The sequence below is a fragment of the Mustela erminea genome, chromosome 13, assembly GCF_009829155.1.
Source record: "Mustela erminea isolate mMusErm1 chromosome 13, mMusErm1.Pri, whole genome shotgun sequence".
In the NCBI taxonomy this organism is placed as follows: Eukaryota; Metazoa; Chordata; class Mammalia; order Carnivora; family Mustelidae; genus Mustela; species Mustela erminea.
This window is the reverse complement of record NC_045626.1, coordinates 40,621,645-40,646,574: the sequence shown is the minus strand read 5'-3', so window position 1 is coordinate 40,646,574 and position 24,930 is coordinate 40,621,645. Positions and strand designations below refer to the sequence as shown.

The 24,930-nt window shown below is 38.7% G+C and overlaps 1 protein-coding gene across 1 annotated transcript in view; it reads right to left on the bottom strand.

Moving 5' to 3' along the window:
- DSC3 (desmocollin 3) overlaps window positions 1–24,467 on the bottom strand; it is a 44,878-nt gene extending 20,411 nt beyond the window's left edge. Inside the window, 9 exon segments of the mRNA XM_032311058.1 lie at window positions 511–696; window positions 1,091–1,225; window positions 3,843–4,009; window positions 8,410–8,554; window positions 9,825–9,980; window positions 12,927–13,046; window positions 14,108–14,307; window positions 16,377–16,461; window positions 24,083–24,467. Coding sequence (XP_032166949.1) covers window positions 511–696; window positions 1,091–1,225; window positions 3,843–4,009; window positions 8,410–8,554; window positions 9,825–9,980; window positions 12,927–13,046; window positions 14,108–14,307; window positions 16,377–16,461; window positions 24,083–24,148 — 1,260 coding nt within the window. The 5' untranslated portion in view covers window positions 24,149–24,467.
- Window positions 24,468–24,930: the final 463 nt, after the last annotated feature.

The following is a 24,930-nucleotide window of genomic DNA, read 5'->3' as shown; positions in this document are numbered from 1 at the left end:
ATCAGATACAACCAGGCATATGCCAGAGAGAGAGAGAATAAAAAGAATATGGATTTCTAAATTGTATCATGCAAAGAATAAAGGAATCAGGAAAATTTACCATAGAGAAGGTAAGTTTCAAAAGAACAAAGCAATCTTTTCAAAAGAATTCTATTTCTTCTAAGAGAGATGGAACCCAGACCATTAGAGACAGAACCAGGGGATATAAGGAGAATAATTTGGGCACAGTAGAAGTAAGGACTTCTGAGAATCAAAGCTTTCCAAATATGGAATCAGCTGCCAATGGAGAAATGGAGATCCTTAGAATTGAGAATGTCCAAGCATAAGCTTGGTGACTAATGACTGGCAATAAAATTATAGAAGAAAGACAGCATTAGATGGGAACAGCTGGACTAAACAGACTAAGCTCTATTCCAACTTCTGGAGTCTTTGATCTGAAACTCTTTCGTTGATTAAACCATTAGTTGAATGAATTAGATTGAAGTTGTCAATTATCCATTATTACTGTACCTTTACAACATACAAAATGCCTTCGTTAGTTTCTTTATCTGTGCTGATTTTGAAATGTCCATTTTCATTGCCCTTCAAAATGGTAAAATTGGCTCTCCAATTGACAGTGTTAATTAAGTCCTTATCTTCTACTGGTATTCGTAATATCTCCACATTGTAAGCATTTTCCTCTACTGATGCTTCGTACTGAAACAGAAGAAAATTCATTAAAAACTTACTTAATAAAAAGAACTCTACAAAGGAAGTAAAATATTTCTTCCACTCTAAGAATACTGGTTCTTATAGTTTTTATCTAGTTTATTTAAAGCCATGAATTACAAGGACTGTTGTTTCATTAAGGATTATCCTTGAAATGAAAGAACATGATAAATGAAGATGAATGTTACCTGCTCTTATTAGAAGGAGGTAATATAAATACTGCTACGAATAAATAAAAGAGAATTATATGTCAGCTATTTAAACTTTAATTTTATTCATAAAAATAAACATACATCAAAGCATGATCTATATTTTGTTAATTCATATTCAATAACAAATGACAGTTGACAAGTGGAGGCATATTCTGAATTTATATACTTACGGTATTTTGTTTGAAAGTCGGTGCATTGTCATTTGAATCTTTTACTGTGATCATACAAGTTGATGTACTCATCAGTCCAAAAAACTGACCATCCATGTCTTGTACTTTCATTATCAGTGAGTACTTTTCTACAGTCTGAAAACAAAGCAAGTATTTAATTAGTTTTGAAAACATATGCTTTGACTTACAAATGAAACCTCAACTGTACACTCTTCTATCTGTGCCTATCCATGCTTTTATTGGATTCTGTATTTGTGTACACTTTAAGAAATTAGAAGACAGGGAGAAGCTGAAAAGGTAAATATGGGTTAAGTTACAAAAAGCCATACTAAGAATTTAGATTTACACTTAAGTAGCAGATAATTAGGAAAAGTTTTGTGGGACTCCTAGGGGGAGCACAAAATAAGAACATCTGAGTTTTAGAAAGAAGCTTCTTCAAGATTTAGTATCATTTGTGGTAAACTGAGCTGAAAACCAAAGAAATTATCTAAGACAGCTGATCCAAATCTGAGGTAGTAGTTGCGAAGACAGAGAGAAAGAGTGACAGGCAAGTTCCTTGGGAGTTAGCATTCAGTAGGATGTAATGGTAGGTTCCATATAAAACATAAGAGAAGAGAGAAAGTTGAGTATGATGTTCAGCCATCCTACTGAGACAGACAGAGGGCGTGTATCATCAACTGTCACGTAGCAAATGCTGGAGAGCCCGTTCTCTACTGACGTGAACAAAGTTAGCAAGGAGAGCCAAAAGGAATGAGCTGTGTTTGGCACATACTGGATTTTATGCACCTAAAGGAAATAGAAGGAGACAGGTTCAGAAGGCACTTGGATGTATGGCCCCATACCTACAGGAAAGCTCACAGCCATATATGGAAAGCTCACAGCCGAAATACCAATCGGGGGCCAATAATGTGTAAATGGTCATTCAAATTGTAGCAGGAATCAGACTATCTAGGAGAGGGAAAGGGAAGAACTGAGGATAGTAGGAACAGCAGCAGCATTTCAAGAATAGGGTAAGTAAGAACACTAAGCTATACGTACTAAAATGGAAAGATCAGGGAAACCGGAAAAAGAACCAGGAAAGAGACGAGTTCTATTAGGTGCCAACAATAGACAGGGGCTCCAGGCCATGGGTGGACATCGCCATTAGGAGGTCACCATGGACTTCAGTGAGGAGAGTTTTTGCAACTGGTGTGGTGATGATGAAACGAACTCAACTACTTTACGACACAATTACTTCTGTTGCCTTTCCCTTCTCTCTTACTATCCAGTAGCCACTCCTTTTTTTGTTTTGTTTTCACTTTTTGACTTGACTCATCTTCAATTTCCTGCTCTCTCTCCCTCCGGTGTTCATTTTGCTTATCCCCCTTCCACACTGGAAACCAACATTCTCACCCTGAAATGCTCCTCCTTTAGGCCCCAATGTCTGATACCCTGCTTTTTCTTCCTCTAAATGCACTGAGTTTTTTGCTTGTTTTTATCTCCCTTGTTCATTTCTTCATTTTCTGTGTTGTTCTCACAACACACTTTGAGGCTGCTCCCCGAAAAATCCAGTTGGCCTTTTTTTGATCAGGAAAACAGACCTGGGTTTGACCACAGATGTGTACCTCACAAGCTGTGTACCCTCAAATTATTTAATTTCTCTAAGCCTCATTTCTCCACCCGCAAAAAATGAGGGAAGATGCTTATATTTGCTTATTACATAGACTACCTATCCCACATACACAAAAACACATGCATATTGACCCTTCAAACTTGCCCATTTGTTATTACCATCCTGTGCTTTCTCACATAGAATGTCCGGACCACAAACAAAAATAAAAATAATAACCAACAGAACCTTTATACTACTTTTGATTTCTTTTCATGGGTTCTCATCATTCCCTCCCTTTTTCTTTGGCATCAAATTACACTGATTTCTTCTGTACATTATCTCTCCATGTCATACTGAGCTCTCTATTTGTGTTAATCAGGTTATAGTGGGAACCACGGAGGTGTGGTAATCAAGCTCTTTAGTGCACATGAAATCGATTTATCTGCCTCAGTCAATAATTCAGGGCTTTGAGTTAAACATAGGCTGACAATATAGACAGAGCAACAATAACAAAAATCAGATGATTCAGAGCAGTAATTTGATTCAGGAGAATCACTATGACTGTCACATTTGTCCTCTATAGATTGGATAGAACACCTATCCAGTCAAGCAAGGAAATTATAGACCGCATAGAATTAGGCATAAAGAATTTGAACTAAAAGTGCTCCCTACCTGACAACATGCTAGTACTATTATCCAACCAGTGTGACAAGTTTCCTAATAATCCATCAACTTAATATCAACTAATTCATTCCTCTTAAGAAGCTCCCATCAACAATAACTGGACAGAGGTCAGTCTATGATCTAAACTCATGCAACAAGCAAAATTAATTGTCCTACATGAGCACTGAAGCCTTTACTGAGCTGGAACCAACTAGTCACATACAGGAATAGAGTAGTAGTTAACAATAGCAACTTTCATAAGAAATATATGTTGTTCCTACTCCTACTAAGCAACAATTGATCTGCAATAATCCTATGGCTTCTCTTACCTAAGAAAATAGAAGTAATAATTTAAAAAAACAAAAACAAAAATACAGGTAACAAGACCAGGAATTCTGATGTCTAGAAACACCTAGGACCATGGGAGAGCCAACTGCAGTAAATGGGGTAGGAATCTCGAGCCCCAGTAAAATGATGTTCCACGGAGTGGAAAGCTACCTCTCGGTCCAGATAGTGCGAGGTTATGGTGATGACACCTGTGCTGGGATGCACAGCGAAGATCCCTGGGGACCTCGGGCTCTGCTCCAAAATGCTATACTTCAGGCGTGTATGCATCGTGTCTGGTTCATCTCTGTCTGTGGCACAAACCACTCCCACTGTAGTACCTACATGTTAAAAAGGGAAAAAAAAAGAGCCTTTAATTTCAAGAACTACAAAACATATTTAGGAGTCCTTATATTTTTCAAATTTTAACAATGACAGTGGCAATCTAATTTTAAGTGCATTTCTTATTTGAGCTATTCCATCTTTAGAGAGCACCAGTGAAGAGGACTTCAGGTTTATAATGTAAAACCCTATGATGCTGGGAATCAAAGTGCACTTTTACTCTGTTCACTGTTAAAAATGTTTGACAGTAAATTACTAAAAACTTATTAAAATGGCAATCAAGAATATTTTCAACATGGGGCACCTGGGTGGCTCAGTCTTTAGGCGTCTGCATTCTGCTCAGGTCATGATCCCAGGGTCTTGGGATCTGGGATCGAGCCCCGCCTCAGGCTCCCGGCTCAGTGGGGAGCCTGCTTCTCCCTCTCCCACTGTCCCCCGCCCCACTCCTGCTCTCTCTCTCTCAAATAAAATCTCTTTAAAAAAGAAGAATTTCAACACATATTTCCACACACTTCAAGAACAAATCTAGCTGGAGAGAGAAACCATTTGATTTCCTACATAAATCAAATTTTTAAATTTAATTTCTGATTAATAGATAAATCAAGACTGACTTGGCATATAATTGTATAAATGGCCAAGCTGACCTTTCACAGTCTAATCTCTATTCTCTGATGTTTTTTACTGGTCTCTGACGTGTCTCATTCTTTCTCACCCACTAAGCATCAACACCTCATTGCCCTCAGCCCCACTTAATCCTCAGGAAGGGATTTCGTACTATTCACCCTTCAGGAGGAATTTAAGTCAACTGCTTCTTCAGTTGGAACCCTTAATACTTGTCATCTGTACGGAACGTAAGAAAATTTTTCTGGTAAAGGATTACAGCTATCAAAGCATACAAAGAGGTGGTATTGTATAGTGCTAAGGACAGTGTTCCAGTGCCCATGAAAATATAATACATAGATCCACTTTGCCTATAGCCCTGTATGTAAGACTGACCTGGGGAAAAATACATAGACAGGTACAGTCACATATATACATATCACACACATATACGATTTGTTGAAATAAAAACTAATTAATGTAAGGAAATATTAGTTTTAAATAATTTTTCACTATACGTCCTTAAAATTTGCATATATGTGTGTGTATGTATAAATAAATGTGTATATATATATATACATACATATAAAAATAGTAGAGAATATCCAATTACCTATTTATAAATAATGACAAGATTTTTGCAGCAGATCCATACAAAGACATGAAGTAATCATCTTATGATAAGAAAAAAAATGCTGTTTATCCATGTTTGCATAGAAAAAGTTTCTAATCTTTGTAAGGCAGAATACGTTCTTCTTGAAATTTTACTGACAGGACACAAACACTATTTTAATTCTCTGGGTAAGAACTGCATTACTTACACAGAAAAATCTTCCTAAAATATTGACTTCAAAAGTCCTCTTCATGAGTGCTATACTTAAATATTAGTTGAGCACCCTTCGTCCAAACCTCTGTGTGTGAGTTAAGACAAAGTCAAGGAACACCTAATAGTTCAGAGTATCACAGCCCAAACTGCCTCAAACCTTCTCATGTGAGAGGCTTCAAGTGCCTTAGATGAATCAAGGCATCAAAGAATTTGTCCTTGATTATTATCTGTCACTATCATAGAGAACAGAATCCTCGAGAAAGACTTGGCAACCAATAATCTCTCTTTACAAAAAAAAGAAAATAGTACCAGAGTCATTGTCACTGTGAAGCTAAAAATATTATATGTCATCTAATGTAATTAACTCCTTTACAGCTCAGAGAGCTCAAAGGGACTTCCACCATTTCCCACAGTGAGTTAATAACAGACCCCAAATCGAAAACTAGGTTTTTTAAACTCCAAACCAACAATTTTTATTTTTTTAATTGTACTATATGAGTAATAAAGAGATTAGCATCTATGACATCAAATTATCAAAGTAAAATATAAAGAGGAATAGCAGATATAAAAATCTAGTGAAGATCTAAGTAACTACTTGAAACTTAATAGGCAAGTTAGCAAAGTCATCCTTTATGAATGAGTCCACATTCTTTCAACTTTATTGTGAATGGTTATTTTCCATATTGTGAATCTCAGAAGACATCATAATGCCACATTTGAAGGGCCAACTAGCCTGAATACTTTGGTTTTCCATGTGTCTGAACAAGTGTTTAGAACACGTGATGTAACTGTCTCTAAAGTTATCCCGTATTCATTCTAAATTGGAAGTAGTATAGTAGTAGTTTTAAGAAAGGAGATAATATAAATAAGAGCTTTAAAAAATTGTGTTTTCAGTAGGTGTTATTTAATACCTTCCTAAATAAAACCTAATAAAAATATTGATACTAATTTTAATTTTATTGTGACTTTATTCTGTATGTCTTGTCTTGGAGGTGAGAATAATGATAAGCCCACAAAATGACAAAGTGAAATAAGGTATATAAACTAAATATAATTCAAAGCTTAAATAACTGTTATCTGTTTTTATAATTAATTGGTATCGTATTGACAACACGAGATTCCTGTACTACCCTGTAGGTTACACTCTGTTTGGATATGATAGGATTCATATTTTCTGGGAAGTAGATACTGGTTCTGTATCATCCCAAGATAATCTGGTCTTGGGTAAAAAAAAACCCAACGTCTCAAAAAATGTAGACAAAAATATTTAATATAATACATTTTACTTTTAAAAGTTCCCATATGCAAGGGAAACAAAGGCAAAAATGAACTATTGGGACTTCATCAAGATAAAAAGCTTTTGTACAACAAAGGAAACAGTCAATAAAACCAAAAGATAAAAGACAGAATGGGAGAAGATATTTGCAAATGTCTTATCAGATAAAAGGCTAATATCCAAAATCTATGAAGAACTTATCAAACTCAACACCCAAAGAACAAATAATCCAATCAAGAAATGGGTAGAAGGCATGAACAGACATTTCTGCAAAGAAGACATCCAAATGGCCAACAGACATATGAAAAAGTGTCCAACATCACTCAGCATCAGGGAAAAACAAATTAAAACCACAATGAGATACCACCTCACACTGGTTAGAACGGCTAACATTTACAAGTCAAGAAATGACATATTGGCAAGGATGCAGAGAAAGGGAAACCCTCTCACACCACTGGTAAGAATGCAAGCTGGTTAGCCACTCTGGAGCACATTATGGAGGTCCCTCAAAAAGTTGAAAATAGGGGCACCTTGGTGGCTTAGTCGGTTAAATGTCTGTCCTCGGCTCTCAAGTCATGATCCCAGGGTCCTGGAATCAAGTCCCACACTGGGCTCCCTGCTCACTGGGGAGTCACCCCTTCTCCCCCGCTCATGCTCTCTCTCAAATAAATAAATAAATTTAAAAAAAAATGTTGAAAATAGAGCTGCCCTATAATCCAGCAATGGTACTACTAGTTATTTATCCCAAAGATACAAATGTAGTGATCCAAAGGGGTACCTGCACCCCAATGTTTATAGCAGCAATGTCCACAATTGCCAAACTATGGAAAGAGTCCAGATGTCCATCAATAGACGAATTGATAAAGAATATATATGTGTGTGTGTGTGTGTATATATATATATATATATATATATATATATATATATAAAACTCAGCCACCAAAAAAATGAAATCTTGCCATTTGCAATGACGTAGCTGGGAATAGAGGGTATTTTCCTAAGCAAAATAAGTCAACCCAAGATGGACAATTATTATATTATCTCACTCATACGTGGAACTTAAGAAACGAAACAGAAGATCATAGTGCAAAGAGGAAAGAATAAAAAAAGATGAAATCAGAGAGAGAAAGAGAGAAACCATAAGACTCTTAATCTTAGGAAACAAACTGAGGGCTGCTGGAGGGAAGGAGTTGAGGAAATGGGGAAACTGGGTGGTGGACAATCAGGAGGGCACGTGATATAATGAGCACCAGGTATTACATAAGACTGATGAATCACTGACCTCTACCTCTGAAACTAATAATACATTGTATGTTAATTAATTGCATTTAAATAAAAAATGTAAGTAAAAAAATAAAATTTCCTTACCATAAAGTACGAAAGAATAGGCCTTTATGGGTCTAAGGAAGGATAGATTTAACTAAATGGAAATCCTGAACTTCTTTACCTCAAAAAAGCAGCTTTAAACAGAATTGAAAAGCAACAATACACTGGGAAAATATTGGCCAGGTGACAATAGGTTAGTATCCTTACTATGTAAAAAGCATTTTTAACTAGATTTAAAAAACAGTTAAGAGCAAGATAAATACCAGGAAAGTAAGAGCAAAGGAAATGAACATACATTTCCTAGGAGAAAAAAATATAAATGGCAAAAGAAAGCACATACAGAAAAGTTCAATTAAAAAAAATTATCTTACCAACTCTGCTACTTTCTGGAACTTCAAAATTATAAACAGCTTCTGTGAAAATAGGGTGGTTGTCATTTTCATCCTCCACTCTGATGGGCAGTGGAAGAGGTAAGTCTGCTGAATACCCATCTGCAGTCGAGGCATAGGCAATCAACTGGAAAACAGGAAAAAGCAAAGCCAATAGTCCATTAATACTTGACTCTAGCAAGAGAGAACACTATGCTTTATCTGCTACCTTCTCTGCAAATCTTTTCAGTAATTAATGACTTAAAAAATTCTCTTCAATTCTTTTTTAATCATCAAAACATCAAATAGAAGAACACTTTTAAGTGCTGTAAGAGGAATTCAGTATTTGGTTAAAAATGCACTTCAAATAAGACTCCAAAGTACAGTCAAGTCAGAGACAACTCTGTCCATTAGACTCAGAGTATAGTTCTTATTCTCTCCATAATCAGAACGTTATATTGGGGAGAACAATGAAACTCATGCAGTGGGAACGATCCCTATTATATTACCTAAAGAAAGCCATGATTCTCAATCTTGCAACTAACAAGACCTTTTATTGTTTTGCCTAATAGATCACATATTTGTAAGAGATTTTTTTTTAACAGAACACATTTACCAGTTTCTGCACTGCCAATTAATCAAAGGACAATATAATGGCGAATAGAATGTATTTCTTTTTTTTTATTTAAATTCTATCAGCCAACATAGAGTATTGCTACTCAGAGCGTGATTACAACACCAAGTTGAAAATTTTCTAACCAAAAGCAATGCCATGTGGTAAACATCAGTTATGTCTGCTTACCAGCATCCGTTCCTTGTCTAGGGAAAGAATCCCTCTTTCTCATGGAGAAACATCCCCTCCTTCACCACAGTGAGGACCACATAACCCCAAAGAACTGACCATATTACACTGAAAATCGTCTGAGCTATTCCGCATTGACTGTAAGCTCACTCATAACAGAAGCCTGGCTTATTGACCTTGATTGGGTTTGGTCTCCCACTTTTGCTTTCTTATCTAGTTCTCAGACATGATCAGAGAATCACATATGCAGAAGGAAGAATGGGAAAAAAAGTTTTAAATAAATAAATAAAACAGAACAGAAGAGGGACGAAGACCCTTCCAATCAATGGTGGCCATGTCCTGTAGAGAGGAAAATGTGTAACTAGAGAAAGTATTTCATAAACAAAATCAACTCTGAAAATATACTGGAATTTATATCCAAATACAACTAACCTCTTTGCTTCACTTTTACCTACCAGAGTTAAAATAAAGAGCAGAGCAAATATTCCAAAATATTCCACAACCTATTTTCTTTGACTCTAAGGAAAGAATGCAAGAAGACAGGAAAGAGGACATGGAGTATCAGAAGAAACGTAGTTTAATCATTTAAAATCACATATATCAACAAAACTCCTACATCAAAAATATCATATTCTTCACGATCCACAGGCCGGGTACAATACAAATTTCCGGTGTCTTTTTCTATGAAAAACAAATTTAAAGGTTCCTGGTCAACTCCACGCCCACTTATTGAGTAGAAGATGGTATAGTTCTGTGCTGCGTCAGACTGAACCTAAGAGGAAAAAAAAATTTGTAAAACTTTTAAATTAAAAATCTGTTAAAATGTTATTTTTTAAATGTAGTTTATGCATTTCTATCATTTTTATTTTAAAGAGAATTTAATAAAATAGTAATCACATTTATCACTTCATCAGCACACAAAACAGTAAGGAGCATTTGGCAAAAGACTTTTTTAAACCTCAGATTTAATGAAAATCACGTCCAACGTAAAAAGTCACCAAAGAAAATGTAATTAAAAACAATAAACAATAATTTCCCATCGAGAGATTTGGCAAATGGAAAAGAACAATAATGCCCATTTTTAGCAGGAGCCAGACCATCAGAGACTCATATACTGGTGAAAGGAACGTTAATTTGAATGTTTCTTAGGGAGGAGAACTGGCAAAAATTAAAAGAATGACATATGAGAATAAATAGGGACAATTCTTCCTGGCAGAGGAAACACAAAGCACAAAGGGACCGGGTTAGGGCTGTGCCCAAAGTGTTCAAGGAACAGTAAAGAGGCCACAGTGCTTGGAGCAGAGAAAGGTAGTGGGCAAGAAGTAGGACATGAGACCACATCATGTAAGTGATTCCAACGGTGTTGACTTTTCCTTGGAGTCAGGTGGGAAACTACTGGAAAATTTAGACAAGTGTAATATATTTAATTTATACTTTAAAAAGGTAATACTTGGTGTTTTGTTAAGACTAAACACGGTGGGTAAGCAACAAAGCAGGAAGACCATTTAGTTACTGCAAGAATTCATGATAGCAGTAGAGCTGGTGAGAAATGCATAGATCCTGGGTCTAATTTGCAGGTATGGCCGGTAGGATTTGCCTACGGGTTGGATGTGTGGTGTGAAGATGACACTATGTCAGAGTGTGCGGATATCCCCTAATATCTATCCTGCCCATGTTCCTTTGTGTTGGAATTTATAGCTGAGTGCAAGACTGCCCAAAAGAGACCCATTTCTCGGGCTCACTTACAATTAGGTATGGCCACATGAAAAGATCAGGTCAATGGGATATGAGCAGAAATAACATATGCAAGCCCTAAACTGTATTGAAAGTGAAGGGATGTGCTCCCCCATTTGGACGCAATTAGGAGCCATCGTGAACCTGCAGAGTTCAAGGTCAATCTAAAAAAGAAAGAAGTCTTGTCTTTGGTGATTTTTCAGATTAGAATCTCTTTACCAGATCACACTTCCACATAAAATAAATAAATCTCTGTCATGCTTATGCCACTTAGTGGCATAAGTTCCTGAATTAGTGACTGTCCCATCATGGAGAAAACAGCATGTGCCCTGGTTGTGGATTCAGCAATGTAGCTTGGGGATTCATTCCTGAAAGTTCAATCTAAATTTCCTTTCTTCAGTATTCCCAACAACTCTGTCAACTGCTTATATGGTGTAATAAATCCCTATCTGTTAACTGCTGAGAGAGAAGTATGTTCTCTACAACCAAAACCCAAGAGACTCTAATACCTCAACAATTGAAAGAATGGAGGTGCCATTAACTGAGATGGGGGGTGTTTTTAGGAGAATACCCTAACTTTTTTTCCCTGCCTATGTTAAGTATGAAATATCCATTAAGCTTCCAAGTGGAAATATCAATTAGGCAGTCTGTCCCAGAAATATAAGGCCTTACGTCTCCAATAGAGAGTAGTACTTAAAGCTGTAAGACTGGATGAGATTAGCAAGAGAATGAATACAAATAAACAAGAGACAAGGTTCACAGGCTGAGCCTAGAGCTCTCCAAAGTTTTGAAAGGATGGGCATAGGAATGAGGAAAAACCAGCAGAACTCAGTAAGAAAAGAATGGCCAGTGAGGTAAGTGGGAAACTAGGTGAGTGGTGTCCTAGAAGCCCAGTGAAGAGAGTATTTGGAGGAGGAGGAAAGGATAAGCTATGTCAAAGGGACACAGGTCAAGGAAAAGAGGACCAAGAGGTAGCAACTGGCTTAGCGATGCAGAGGTTAATATTAGCTGTGATCGGTATAACTGGTAATCAGAAACCATTTCTTAATATGCCTCCTGAGTGTTTCAAGTACAAAATTTGAAAATAAGAAACAAGGTCTAGCACCGGAGCATGGAAGACCCTAGAAGGGAGGAGACAGGTCACACAGTCAGAATGAAACATCAAGCACAGTAATAGGAAAAGGCAATCACTGGGCCATAGCCCAACTGCAGCAACTGCTTTCACTGTATATGTCTCATCTAGATCTTTATGAAAAGTAAACCTGACCTGGTTAAAAACTTCTTCTTTTGATGAAAAAGTTAAATTCCCTAATAGTACACAAGTAGTCCCTCATGGTTTGATCTCTACCTGCCTCTTCTCAACCTTGTCTCCCTACTCCAGCCCCATCATAACCAGGAGGACTGAGCTACCTGGGAGCCACTAAGGAGCTCACCTTCACCCTCTGTTCCTCCCTCTTCTTCCATAACTACTTACCTGTACAACGCTTTACCATTCTTTAGGTCCTAGGTCCTAAAGGACGATTCCCTAAGCTTCTTCTTGATTTTCACATTTCACACCAGGACTTCGTATGGATCCCATGAATTCTCAGATCACCCAAACCATCTCTGCCACAGCACTCATCACCCAGTATCATAACCATGTGCCTATCTCTGCCTTTCTTACTAGGCTCATAACCTAGAGCCAGGGTTTGGCTAAATTTATTTCTAGGGTCGTACTTAGAGCAGTGCCTTCGTGGGACATAGCAGGGGCTCAACAGCCAGTGGCTTTTGAACAAATAAGCTCATAAGCATCCTTTAATGGCTGTAGTCTTTTTCATATTATTAGCTTTTTAGAGATTTTCTCATTTTACTTACTTTGATTACACTTCATGAATATCTTCAATCAAATATGTTTCCTTTTAAATCTCTCAAGAGTTTACAAAACCTGAACAAAGCAGACTCTGGGAATTAAAACACTCCCAATCAGAAAGAATGTAAAACCTACTTGTTGAAGAAACAAAGGGAACGGGCCCAGTGAATTCTCTTGCATGGAGCAGGGAATAGGGGCCCATCTCCTCTTGGAACGCCTGAGAACGGCTTCTTTAGCATCTCTTTTCCTCAGTACCTGAATTTAGAGAAAGAAAATTAAATAAATAAAAGTATCACAGCCGACTTTGTTGCAAAGGAGTGGACAGTCCATCAACCTCACTTTGCCCAAGAGGCTCAGTTCACAGCTCTCCAAGCTGAAGCTAAATGCCAGATAATACGGTCTTTTGGCATTAGATGGGGAAGAAAGACCACATCCAAAGTTTAAAGTTTTCATAAACTGAAGAATTTCACTTTCTATACCCTTCTAATACTGACCATACTTTCAGGTTAGGAAAATCATCACTGCACTCTTAGTTTTTCCTCTTTTTACCCTCACATAGAGAAAGCTAATGTGTCCTCTTTATAATACTGAAGACAGAGTGTTCTTTTCTGCTAAAACCTCACTCACTCAGGAGAACCAGAGCAAGAAAACATACATTCTTCATTGCCTTAACACCCTCCTCTGCCCTCTCCAATATGGTAGCTCTAACTATATGTGACTATTTAAATTTAAATTGATTGTAATTAAATAAAATAAAAAATGCCGTCCTTCAGTCACACTAGCCACATGCCTAGCGCTCATTAGCCATTAATATTTGGCTGCCATATCAGACCATGCAGATTATAGAACATTTCCACCATCACAAAAATCCCTCCGCCCCCTCTGTCTCTTACGCTTCTCCCCCACCAAGAGTGGCTAACCATCCAAAGCCAATGGTTAGCCACTCTTGGTGGGGGAGAAGCGTAAGAGACAGAGGGGGCGGAGGGAGGGAGAGCAAACTGAAGGGGAAGGAAAAGCAAAAGATAAAAAACTAATTTATCTTTTGTCCTCTTTGCAATTTTTAAATTTTTTTTAAGATTTTATGTGTTTATTTGACAGAGCACACAAGCTGGGGAAGAGGAAGAGGGAGAAGCAGGCTCCCCACTGAGCAAAGTGCCTTGGGAGGGGCTTGATCCAAGGACCCTGGGATCATGACCTAAGCCATCTAAGGCAGACACTTGACTGACTGAGCCACGTAGGCGCCCCCCGTCTTTGCAATTTTTAATTAAAGATTTAAATGAAAAGCATGCCTGAACATATCAATGTATTTTGAATACCTTCTTCTGATGTTCCAGGAGCACCTTAATCTCTTTCTGTGTCTGTGTCTTGGTGTCAGAAAGCCATATGGTGAATGATCTTTTCTCATCAGACATCACCACGGTGCTGGCTGTGTATACTGACCCGTCATCTAGAACTCTGAAATCAGAGTCACTGGACTGGATAAGGTTGGCAGACCTGAGGCACTCTTTCAGATTAACTGCAAGCAAAAGTTTCCAAGTTGCAGAGTAGAAACACATGCAAAAAGAAAAGAGAAGTATTAAAACAAAGTATACAACTTCTTCAAAATCAAGAAGTAGAATCAAATAAACCAATCATTTTGCATTTACCAAATATTTTAGATTCTTTACATGTATAAAAAATGAAAACAGTCCTTCAGTTAAAAAATAATTTTTGAGGGGCACCTGGGTTAAGCCACTGCCTTCAGCTCAGTTCATGATCTCAGGGTCCTGGGATCGAGTCCCGCATCGGGCTCTCTGCTCAGCAGGGAGCCTGCTTCCCTCTCTCTCTGCCTGCCTCTCCATCTACTTGTGATTTCTCTCTGTCAAATAAATAAATAAAATCTTTAAAAAAAATAATAATAATTTTTGATTGTATACATGTATCAAGTAAGGTGTTTTTAGACCTTTATATATTTCTAGAGGGTTATGCAAATGATCTTCCTATTAATGAGGCGTGTGTGCTGCAATCATGACAAAGCCAATATCCACGCCCCCACACACAGCTGAATAAACAAACAGGAAGGTTTTCCCCTGAACACTATAGTGTGAGTCTTTTAAGATTCAGCCAGAAGTTACACACCTGAGCCCAAAGAGCAACAGGGGGTATGAATTTGGCAAATAGTCAAGTAAGGAATGTCTCTCTTTGAAATCTTCCCACTGGCACTCCCGTTACCCACCTCCCACCTCCCACCAGCTCCCCCTATGCCCATGGTCCTCTCTGTGTTCCTAGTCTCAGCTTTCCAGGGTTCCTCATTGAAGCTCTGCATGTGGGTCTTCTCTCCCTGGGAGTTTTCCTCTTGGGAGTAAGAAGTAATGAGATATAAATATCAACAGTACTGTTTTGAAACTTATATCAAAAGTATCTAATTCATCTCATTCTTCAACTGTCAGTTTTAACAACAACCAAACGGATATATGAATGTGCCCTTAAATGAATGTGCCTCTCAAAGGATTACTGCTACCCATGTAAAGTCTTGTCACTTTAATCCCATCCGTCACAGATGGAAACATTGATTTAAAAAGAAATGAACATGTTTAATGAACATATTTCTCTCATCTTGACATTTTTAGCATAAGGATAACTTCTTGTCTATTCTCAAAGGAACATTCCCTCTCTTTTACATCCTCTTTTTTCTTCCTTCCCGTAGGAATTAAAGTGACGTTTGTTTAATACAAATTAAATGAGGCACTTAACCAGATATGAGACACTTTGCTGAAAAAGTAAATTTGGCATGTCTGGGACAAGTTATATCTCTCTAAACAAAACAAAACAAAACAAAACAAACATGATGCTTTCCTCTTATACTTTCTAGACCACATGAAAAGAACACCTGGGCAGAACTTCCCAGCTGCTGGGAAAGTTTATAAAGTCCCCCAGTTTCTCCATGTAAAAATGGCTCATTAAGTACAGTTTGGATGGAATGGCTCATCTTGTGATGTTCCGCAATCCAGCTCTAGCACTGATTTAAAAAAAAAAAAAACCTGTTCTGATTTTCTCAGCACTTATCTATACTTCTCTAATGCTTAGAATACTAGGGTAATGAAAGTGTTACATTCCACTTGTAACTTTTTTTTTTTAATATTTTATTTATTTATTTAGAGAGAGAGAGCGCACGCACTGGAGAGTGGAGGGAGGGGTAGTGGGAGAGGGAAAGAGGGAATCCCAAGCCGACTCCATACCCAGCCCAGAGACCAATGTGGGGCTGGATCTCAGGACTCTGGGATCATGACCTGAGCAGAAATCAAGAGTCAGACACTGAGCTGACTGAGCCACCCAAGTGCCCCCTACGTGTAACCCTTTATGTAATCTTTAAACTGTTAAAGCATGAATGACTACAAAAATGGGGATTTGGAACATTTGCATGGGAATTAACCACAGAATTCAATGGAGTTATAAAGAATAGAATATATATTTAAAGCTATCTTGAATTATATCTATTTATAAATAGATTAAGGCTAATTCCAAAGGCAATGTTTCGATAATATGCTCTTTTCAGCATAAATAAACTGAATTTGTTTTAAAAACATTTGTTTTGAAATTTCTCACCTCTGCCCACTATTTTGTCTGCCTCTAGTTTGGAAGGTATATTAAGTGTCACCTTTTCGCAGCCTTCACAAGCAAAGCTGAAGACCTAGAAGTAAAAAAAAGTCACATTAATACAGAATAAAGAAAAAGTTCCAGATAAGAAAAATAAATCCTAGAGATCTACTGTATAGTGCTTATAGTTAACAATCTCTCCAACATGGGGCTCAAACTCATGACCCCAAGATCAAAAGTTTCATGTTCGTCCAACTGAGCCAGCCAGTTGCCCCATTGCTTCATTTTTTTTAAATTAAAATTTCACATACGGCTATGTTCTACTCCATTTCCATTTCTCTTCTTAAAGGAAGCGTTTTCTCTCTGTTGGCATTCAAAATTCCTCTGTAGGTTTTTGTGCTCTTATTATATATGTATGCACCTATAAAATAGGAGCTGACACTGTGTGCAATTAAGTGTCTTTATGTATACTTTTGCAACTTGCATTTTTCACTCAAGAATATATTTAAGATTTTTCTATAACTTCGCCACAGTTTATTTTTGCTCATTCCCCTATGATAGACCTTATTCTTGTTTCCATTTTCTCTATTACAAATGACACTGTCATAAACAGCTTTTCAGTTGCAGAGTATTAGGACAGAAATATATTACTTCAATTCCCAAGTTGCTGTCCAAAGTACTAACATCAATTTATATTGTCCCCAGAATATTAGATCCCTCTGTTTCTCAAATCCTCTACTACGATTAATTATATTTGGCTTTTCTAATTTTTGCCAATTCTATAACTGTCACTTTAATGTGCATTTCCTTAATCTAGCAAGACAGAGTACCGTTTCTTGTGTTAATTTTCCATTTACCTTCTGTAAATCATCCATTCATTTCATTTAATCATTTCATGTATTGTCTTTTTTTAAAATATATTTTGCTTGTAAGCTTATGTAGGTTGTTTTTTTTACTCTTTTAGTAGTATCCTTCTAATAAACAGTGGTTCAGTTTTAAAGTAGTCAAATTTATTAAGCATCTCCTTTAGTTTCCTTTTTTTAAAAATTTTTTATAAACATATAATGTATTTTTATCCCCAGGGGTACAGGTCTGTGAATCGCCAGGTTTACACACTTCACAGCGCTCACCATAGCACATACCCTCCCCAATGTCCATAACCCCATCCCCCTCTCCCAAGCCCCCTGCAACCCTCAGTTTGTTTTGTGAGATTAAGAGTCACTTATGGTTTGTCTCCCTCCCAATCCCATCTTGTTTCATTTATTCTTCTTCTACCCCCTTAACCCCCCATGTATTTTATGTATTTATTTATTTGAGAGAGCACAAAGGAGGTAGAAGGAGAGAATCTTGAACCACCCGCACTGAGCATGGAGCCCAATTCAGGGCTTCATCTCACAGCCCACGAGATCATGATCTGAGCCAAAATCAAAAGTTGGACACTCAACCAACTGAGCCACCCAGGCGCCCCTCCTTTGGTTTTTTTAAGTAGTCAATTTCATTAAACATTTCTTCTAGCTTATACTTTTGTTTATTAATATCTGCCCCTCTACCCTGTCATAAACGTATTATCTGGTATTTTCTTATAAAAATTTTAAAGTTACTTTCAATGTTTTAATCTTTTACTCATCAAGAATGTATTTTGTGTGTGAGTCACTGTAGATATCTAATCTTACCCTTTTCTATATGGATAGACAACTATAGAGAACCATCACTGAGCGACTCTTCCCTTAACTAAAAACGATAAAGCTGCATACAACCTCTGTATGGACCCCAGTAACAGAATCTATTTCTGGGCCCTCCGCATTATTTCATCAGCATATGTGTTTATCTCTGTATCAAAACTATATAGTTTTAATTACTATAGCTTATTACAGATAGAAGTATTTGTTATGGTGACCCCAATCCCCATTATCTTCCTTTAAATTAGGTTTGCTTTGTAAGTTTCCTACCCTCAAAAAATTCTTATGACCAGCTAACCAATTCCATAAAAAATCTTTCTACATTTTTTATCTGGGAAACTTGTTTACTTTTATTAGTTCCAGTAGTTTGTGAAGATAGTTTAAGATCTCACATGTAGCTAATCTTATAGCTAGCAACATGGCAGTCAGATTCTTTCTTCAAATCCTTAACCTCTTTCATTATTGCTATGACATATTTTATCTGATAGGTGCTTGTTAAGACCTCCAGTAGATGCTGAATAGGACAAAGTAGATATAGTGACCACTATGGATTTGTTTCTAACTTTAAAGATAATGCTTTTACCACTTCAGCATTCATTAAGAGTTAGTTTTTTCCTCCCTCCTTCTTTCTGTCCCTCTCTCCCCTTCCTTCCCTGTCTTCTCTTCTTTTCCATTCTTTCTTTCTTCATTCGTTGATTTTTTAGTATGGTTCAGTTAAAAAAAAAAAATTCATTCCCTTACATTCCTAATCAACTAAGAATATTTTATAACAATAAATGTAATTTCCCACTTATTTTGAAACATATAGTTTTTCTCTCTAAATACATTACTATGTTAAAATACAATAATGGTTTTCTAGGGCACCTGGTAGCCCAGTCAGTGAAGTGACTTCATTTCTGCTCATGTCATGATCTCAGGGTCATGCCATCAAGCTGCACTGGGCTCCCCAGCTCATGCATGCACATGTACCCACGCTCGCGCGCGCACGCGCTCTCTCCCTCTCTCTCTAAAAACAAACAAACAAAACAATAATAGATTTGATAATAGAAAACCACCTTTCCATTCCTGAGATAAATATTACATGGACATGATAACTTCTAAATATATTATTGGTTTGGTTTGCTGCTATTTATTTTGGTACTTCAAATATATGTCCATAAGTGAAATCAGGTTACAACTCTTGAGTATCATACAATCCTTATAAAATGAATTAAAGACTATTCCACTTTTTTGGTTCTTTGAAACAATTTATATACAGGAGAGAATATATGTTCCATATAATCATGAAAGAATTTACCTATCACAGTCCTGGACTTGATGGATATGAAGGTGTCTGTGGGTCAAGACACTTAACTTTTAACTCCATATTTTAATGGTTTTAAGTTTATTTAGGTTTTGTATACCTCCTTAAGCCAGTTGGTAATTTGTATTTTGTAGGAAATTGCTCATTCTGTTTTCAAATTAATTGAAGTAATACATTAATATTATTATTTATTTATCTAAAAGATCTGTCTTCTCTATGACTATGTCTCCTTTTAGTCCTAATATTGCTTTATCTGTGACTTCTCTATTTCTTCCTTGCTCAGCCATAGCAGGGTTTATGTATACTTTCAAAGAATAGCTTTGGTTTTGTTGATCATCTCTATTGCTTTTTTCTTTTAACATCCTTTGTAAGACATAAATACAGAAAGTCATACACACACACACACATATGTTTTAAACATATATACTATACACACACACTATATATATATATAGTACATATGTTTTAAAAAATAGCAAAATGAATACTAGGGTGCTCACCTTCAAAGTTAAGAAATAGAATGTTACTATTTTCAAAGTTTCTATATACCTCTTCTCAGGTGTATTTTCGTTGTTCCCACAAATATCCTAAAATATCCTAAAAATAATGGATAACTTTTGTGTTAACCATTTATTTTCCCACCTCTGCTTAATTTTATCTCATATATATGTGTCCTTAAAGAAGATACAGGTTTATTTTGCCAATTTTTGGCTTTTACATATATACAGTAATATGCTAATTGCTACTTGATTTCTTCACTGAAATGATGTTTGTGAAATTTATCCATGCTGAGCTTACAGTAGTAGCTCATTCATATTCTGTGCTATATAGTACATCATTAGAAAGAATGTACAATTAATTCATTAATATAATTTTTGAAAAGGATCATATTCATATATAGATTTTCAGTTATGTCATGCTTCTTGACACTATAACTATTTGTGGAGATTGGCTATATTACGGAAAATATTGAAGTATAAAAGACGGCCTTTTTTTTTTTTTTTTTTAAAGACTGTCTTTTAATGGAAAATATTCCAGGTCAGCTTTAAATACCTGACTTATAAAGCCTGAAGCTACAGAACTTTCCATGAAAATGTAACAAATTGAGTTTTAAAAAATGATAACATAAAGTATTGTCCATGTGGTCTGAGAAAAATTAATTACCCTGTTTCATCTTATAGTATTATTCAAATTTTATTGTGTGATAGAAAGCTTATCATACAAATAATTAAATCCTGATAAGGAAAATCCAATGCCAAAAGGAGAGTGAAAATAAGAAGGGTTATCTGAAATTGTTTTACTTTTCTCCTGTGTACAGTTTTATTGTGAATATACCAGTAAGCTTTCTAAAATGACACCCTTTTTCTACAAGAGGGAAAAGAAGCTGAACAATGGAAATTCATACGAAGACTGAAAAATAAACAGGACCAACTTCGCTGAGCATAATAGTTTTGAAATTTTAAAAGTGTCATTTTTCCTATAGACACTTGCCTCCGGCAAAATGGAAATATTACCTTTCAGACTCTTACCAGCTCATAGGTAAATCAAAATATTGAGCTCTCTGTACTCTCACTCCTTGGATCATGCAAATAAGTTTCTTTCTAACCAAACTCTTTGTAAGACAGGAATTCTAGTTAAATGGAAAGCATGATTAACCACAGGTGACCATAGATTCCATGTATGGAATGCTAACTACCAAGGGGATTACAACAGGACACAAAAATGTGCATAGGCTCACATATATTTAGTGATTCAGAAGGTGTTTCAGGATCTAGCTGTATCTCAAAATGAACATCAACAATCTCCTTTTAGAAAGCTAGCTGATAATGCACCCATCAAATAGATATCAAAATTTTGACTTTCTCAGGGTGGTGGTTTTAAAATAAACTAGTTGGGGAGCCTGTGTGGCTCAGTGAATTAAAGCCTCTGCTTCCGCTCAGGTCATGATCCCAGGGTCCTGGGATCTTAGCCCCACATGGGGCTTCTGCTCAGCAGGGAGCCTGCTTCTCCCCCACTACCCTCACCCCCACCGCTCCCCCCCCAGCCTGCCTCTCTGCCTACTTGTGATCTCTGTCTGTCAAATAAATAAATAAATAAATAAAATAGTTACTTCTTTTGTTTGCCTTAGCCTTTTTGTCACTAATGCAAAAATTAATAGAAATTATTGTACTCTTATTTTAAAAAGATTCATATCTCAAATGTCATCAAGAACAACAACAACAACAAGTCTGCTAAAGGAGTCACATTATTCTTGTTAATTAATGCAATAAAATCTGGAAAGATAGAATGCCCATTTGTCAGCACAGGTGCAGACAGGATTCTGATACTCCAAAGGAAAACAGTATGTTAAGCTAGAAAGGAAAACACTATTTAAATTCCTTCTGAAGAGTTCTTTTAGCAAAACTGAAGATTCACTGTGCTCAAGAACATACTCTTTAAAATATACTGGATGACAATTCCCAAAGTGGATTGGGTATGCTGAACAATATTAAACATATCTTTGAAAGGTACTATTCTTTGCAATGTGGTAGGACAGATGAGCAACTGACCTAATGCAAATTCGTTCTCAATTTTAGTTGCATTCAGGGAAGTGTTTTAAGAGACATTCAGTACTTTCAACAACAATGGGATGGTCTGATGTGTTTACTTTCTAGTTCCCACTTGGCTTCGCTGCTGTTTTCTTTGGGGGGGGGTGCTACTGGGAATTAATTTTGTGACAGTAGTTTAGAATGTACTGAGAACAGAGAGCTCTGAAAGGGAAGCAGATGCAGGAGAAGGGTGTAAATGGGAAGATGCTTTTGCTTATGGGACAGCTGAGTGGGAAGGCTAACCTGTTACAACTACCAGTTTTGTGTTAAAGACTTGCTTTGAAGAGCTCTCACTTCAAACAAGAAATTGTTTTTGAGAGATCCATTAAAGTATCTATAAAATGAAAACTGTCTCTAAAGTGTTACACCATTAACACTATACTGAGTCCTGTGCGTCAAAGGGAAATACGGTGGATGGTCAACAGAGGTCTTCCTTTACCCATTAGGGCAGAAACGGAAGGTACTTGTGCACTGGGGGTTTTGGATTAAAGAGATTATACTATGTACACTCTCCAGTATTCGAGTCTCCAGATAATCCCATTCAGTCTAAACTTAAGGAAATTGTTTTTTAAAATAATCCTAAACGAGTATGTCTAATACTAGAGCTGACGCTATCTCCATTTGGACAGACACGCGCTTTCTTGCCTTGCCACGCCCCAACACCTGCACCGCCATTCCTGTCACCATGACAGTTGCTTGAATTCCACACCCTCCCCTCCAGGGAATACAGGAGAGATCTTGCTAGCACAGTACCTCTGCAGTTTCTTCTCCTCATTCTCCAATCCCTTTCCCAGAGAAAACACTCAATTCATGCTTTTAAACATAAAAATTGGAAATTCTTCCAAATTTATCACAAAAGAGCACACTTTAAGGCCAGTTCCCATTTGTAAAGAGTCATTTCATCAGCTCCTTTTGTTGGAACAGCTGCCTTGCAATTCAACGCCCTCATTTGTACAAGTCATTGTCCATAAACATTTCTTAGATCATAAGTACCAACCCAAATTTATAACTCGCTGATTCAAAGAGAAGACAAGGCTTTTTGATCCATCCACTCGCCCTGCCTGGGGGCAGAGGAATCCTTGTAGCCAGAGCTGACCCACTCCCGAGTTAGGCAGGTCCTCCCTGTGCGGGACCCCACGACCATCCCTGAATGCGGGGAAGTGGGTCTGCGGCTCCTCTCCACCGCCCTTCCCGAGCGCAACCCTGGTCCCGTCTGAAGCGTAATCGCGCCTTCGGAATTCCGGATTTTTCGCTGTATGTCTCTCATATTCTCGGAGAATTATCCCTAATTTCCTCTCCAGGTGAATCTCGTTCTGAGTTGCGGTTTTCCAGGACACAGAAGACCCGAAGCTGGGCTCCGGGCTTGCGCAGTCCTTCCCGGAGAGACACAAAGTACCACTGAAACCCACGCCCACCCCACCCCTCCACCCACCCCGACTCTAGCCTCTCCGCTGCACCCCAACAGCCCCTCTCCCCCGCCCAATCCTAGTCCGGATCCAGCCTTCTCACGCCCTCGTGCCTCAGGCACGCTTCGCCCAGGGCCGGGAGACTCGTGGGTGAGCTCTGAATAGCCTTTAGCAGAAGCTGGGAATTAGGTTAGAAAGGTAGGCTTGTAACAATCTGGAAGCCGGTGTTCAGAGTTAATTCCACGCGGGGACCGAGGGCACCATTCCAGCCCCTCCGCTCACTAACGTCGCCATCCCAGGCGACCCTGGGGTGGAGCAGCCTCTTGAACCTCATCTCAACGTCTTTTACTCACTGAAATACCTGACCCAGTACAGTTCGTCCCTCTCCACCCAGACGTGCCCCGATCGTCATCCCTAGCCCGGGGAGCCAGGGGAAGAGGGCGAGCCCTAGGCGCCCGCGAAGGACCAGAGGAGAGCGCAGCCACGCCGGAGCGCCACTCGTAATTCAAACCGTCGGACGTTAAGTCCCAAATACAAAACTCAGCCCGAGTCGTCCCTCCAAGGCTCGTTTTCTGCTCTCCCGCGTCCGGGCCCAAATTTGGCTCGTCCTGCCAGGCAGGACTGAGCCGAGCCGCGGCCGTCTGCTCTCTGTCCGCTTCGCCCCGGTTCCGCTTTCCCCGCGGGACCAGAGCGGGTCCAGCCCTGCCGTGGCCCGGCTCCCGCCCAGGCTCCCACTCACCGCGAGGCTCAGCAGCAGCCTGCCGAGGGCTCCGCGCGGGGGGATCCGAGGCTGCGCGGTGGCCATCGCGGCGCAGGGCGGGAAGGGGGAACCCAGGCGCCGGGCAGGAGGCCGGAGGTGAGAGCGCACGGAGGTCCGGCCGCGCGCGGTGCGGGCGTGCCTCGCTGCTACTCCTCTTTAAGTCTCCTAGGCCTCCGTCAGGCTCGCCTTCCCGGGAGCGCGTTCGCTCCAGAGACGGGATTGGACCCAGGAGACGCCGGGCCGCCCCTCCTGGTTATTTCTCAAGTTTTATCACGCGGGGAGCTGGGGAGCTGCCCTAGCCTGCCCCTCCGCTCCCCGGGGGCCAGCGCCGAGTGCTGGCTGGCGAGAAAGCGGTCCCAGCCCCACCCTCGGCCCGCTTTCCCACGCCCCTCGTCTGCCCCGCGGCGCTCCCGCCCCGCCCAGGTCCGCCCCGCGCAGGCCTCCCGGATTGTCCCGGGGCGGACCCCTATCCCGCTCGCCTTGCGCATTCCCGCGGCAGGAACCAAGTCAGCCGGCAGGTATCCCTGTCCCAACACGGGCGCTCTGGGGTGCCAGGAACACCTTCAGGAACACCTTTGTGATTGGATCAGGGGAGCCTCCCTCTAGCTTCTGATCAAATGCTGGGCTGAGTCTCTTGGTTAATACAACTTGTATATATTCTTTCCAAATTTGACTAACGTGGTAATATAAAGGACGGAGGGAGAATTATCCCTAGTAGCATGAATAATCTGGTATTTGGTATACCAGAAATTAAAACCAAGTGGAAGAAATTCTGATATCTGGCCATTTTAAGTACCTAAAATATGAATGATTACATTTAGAGTTTT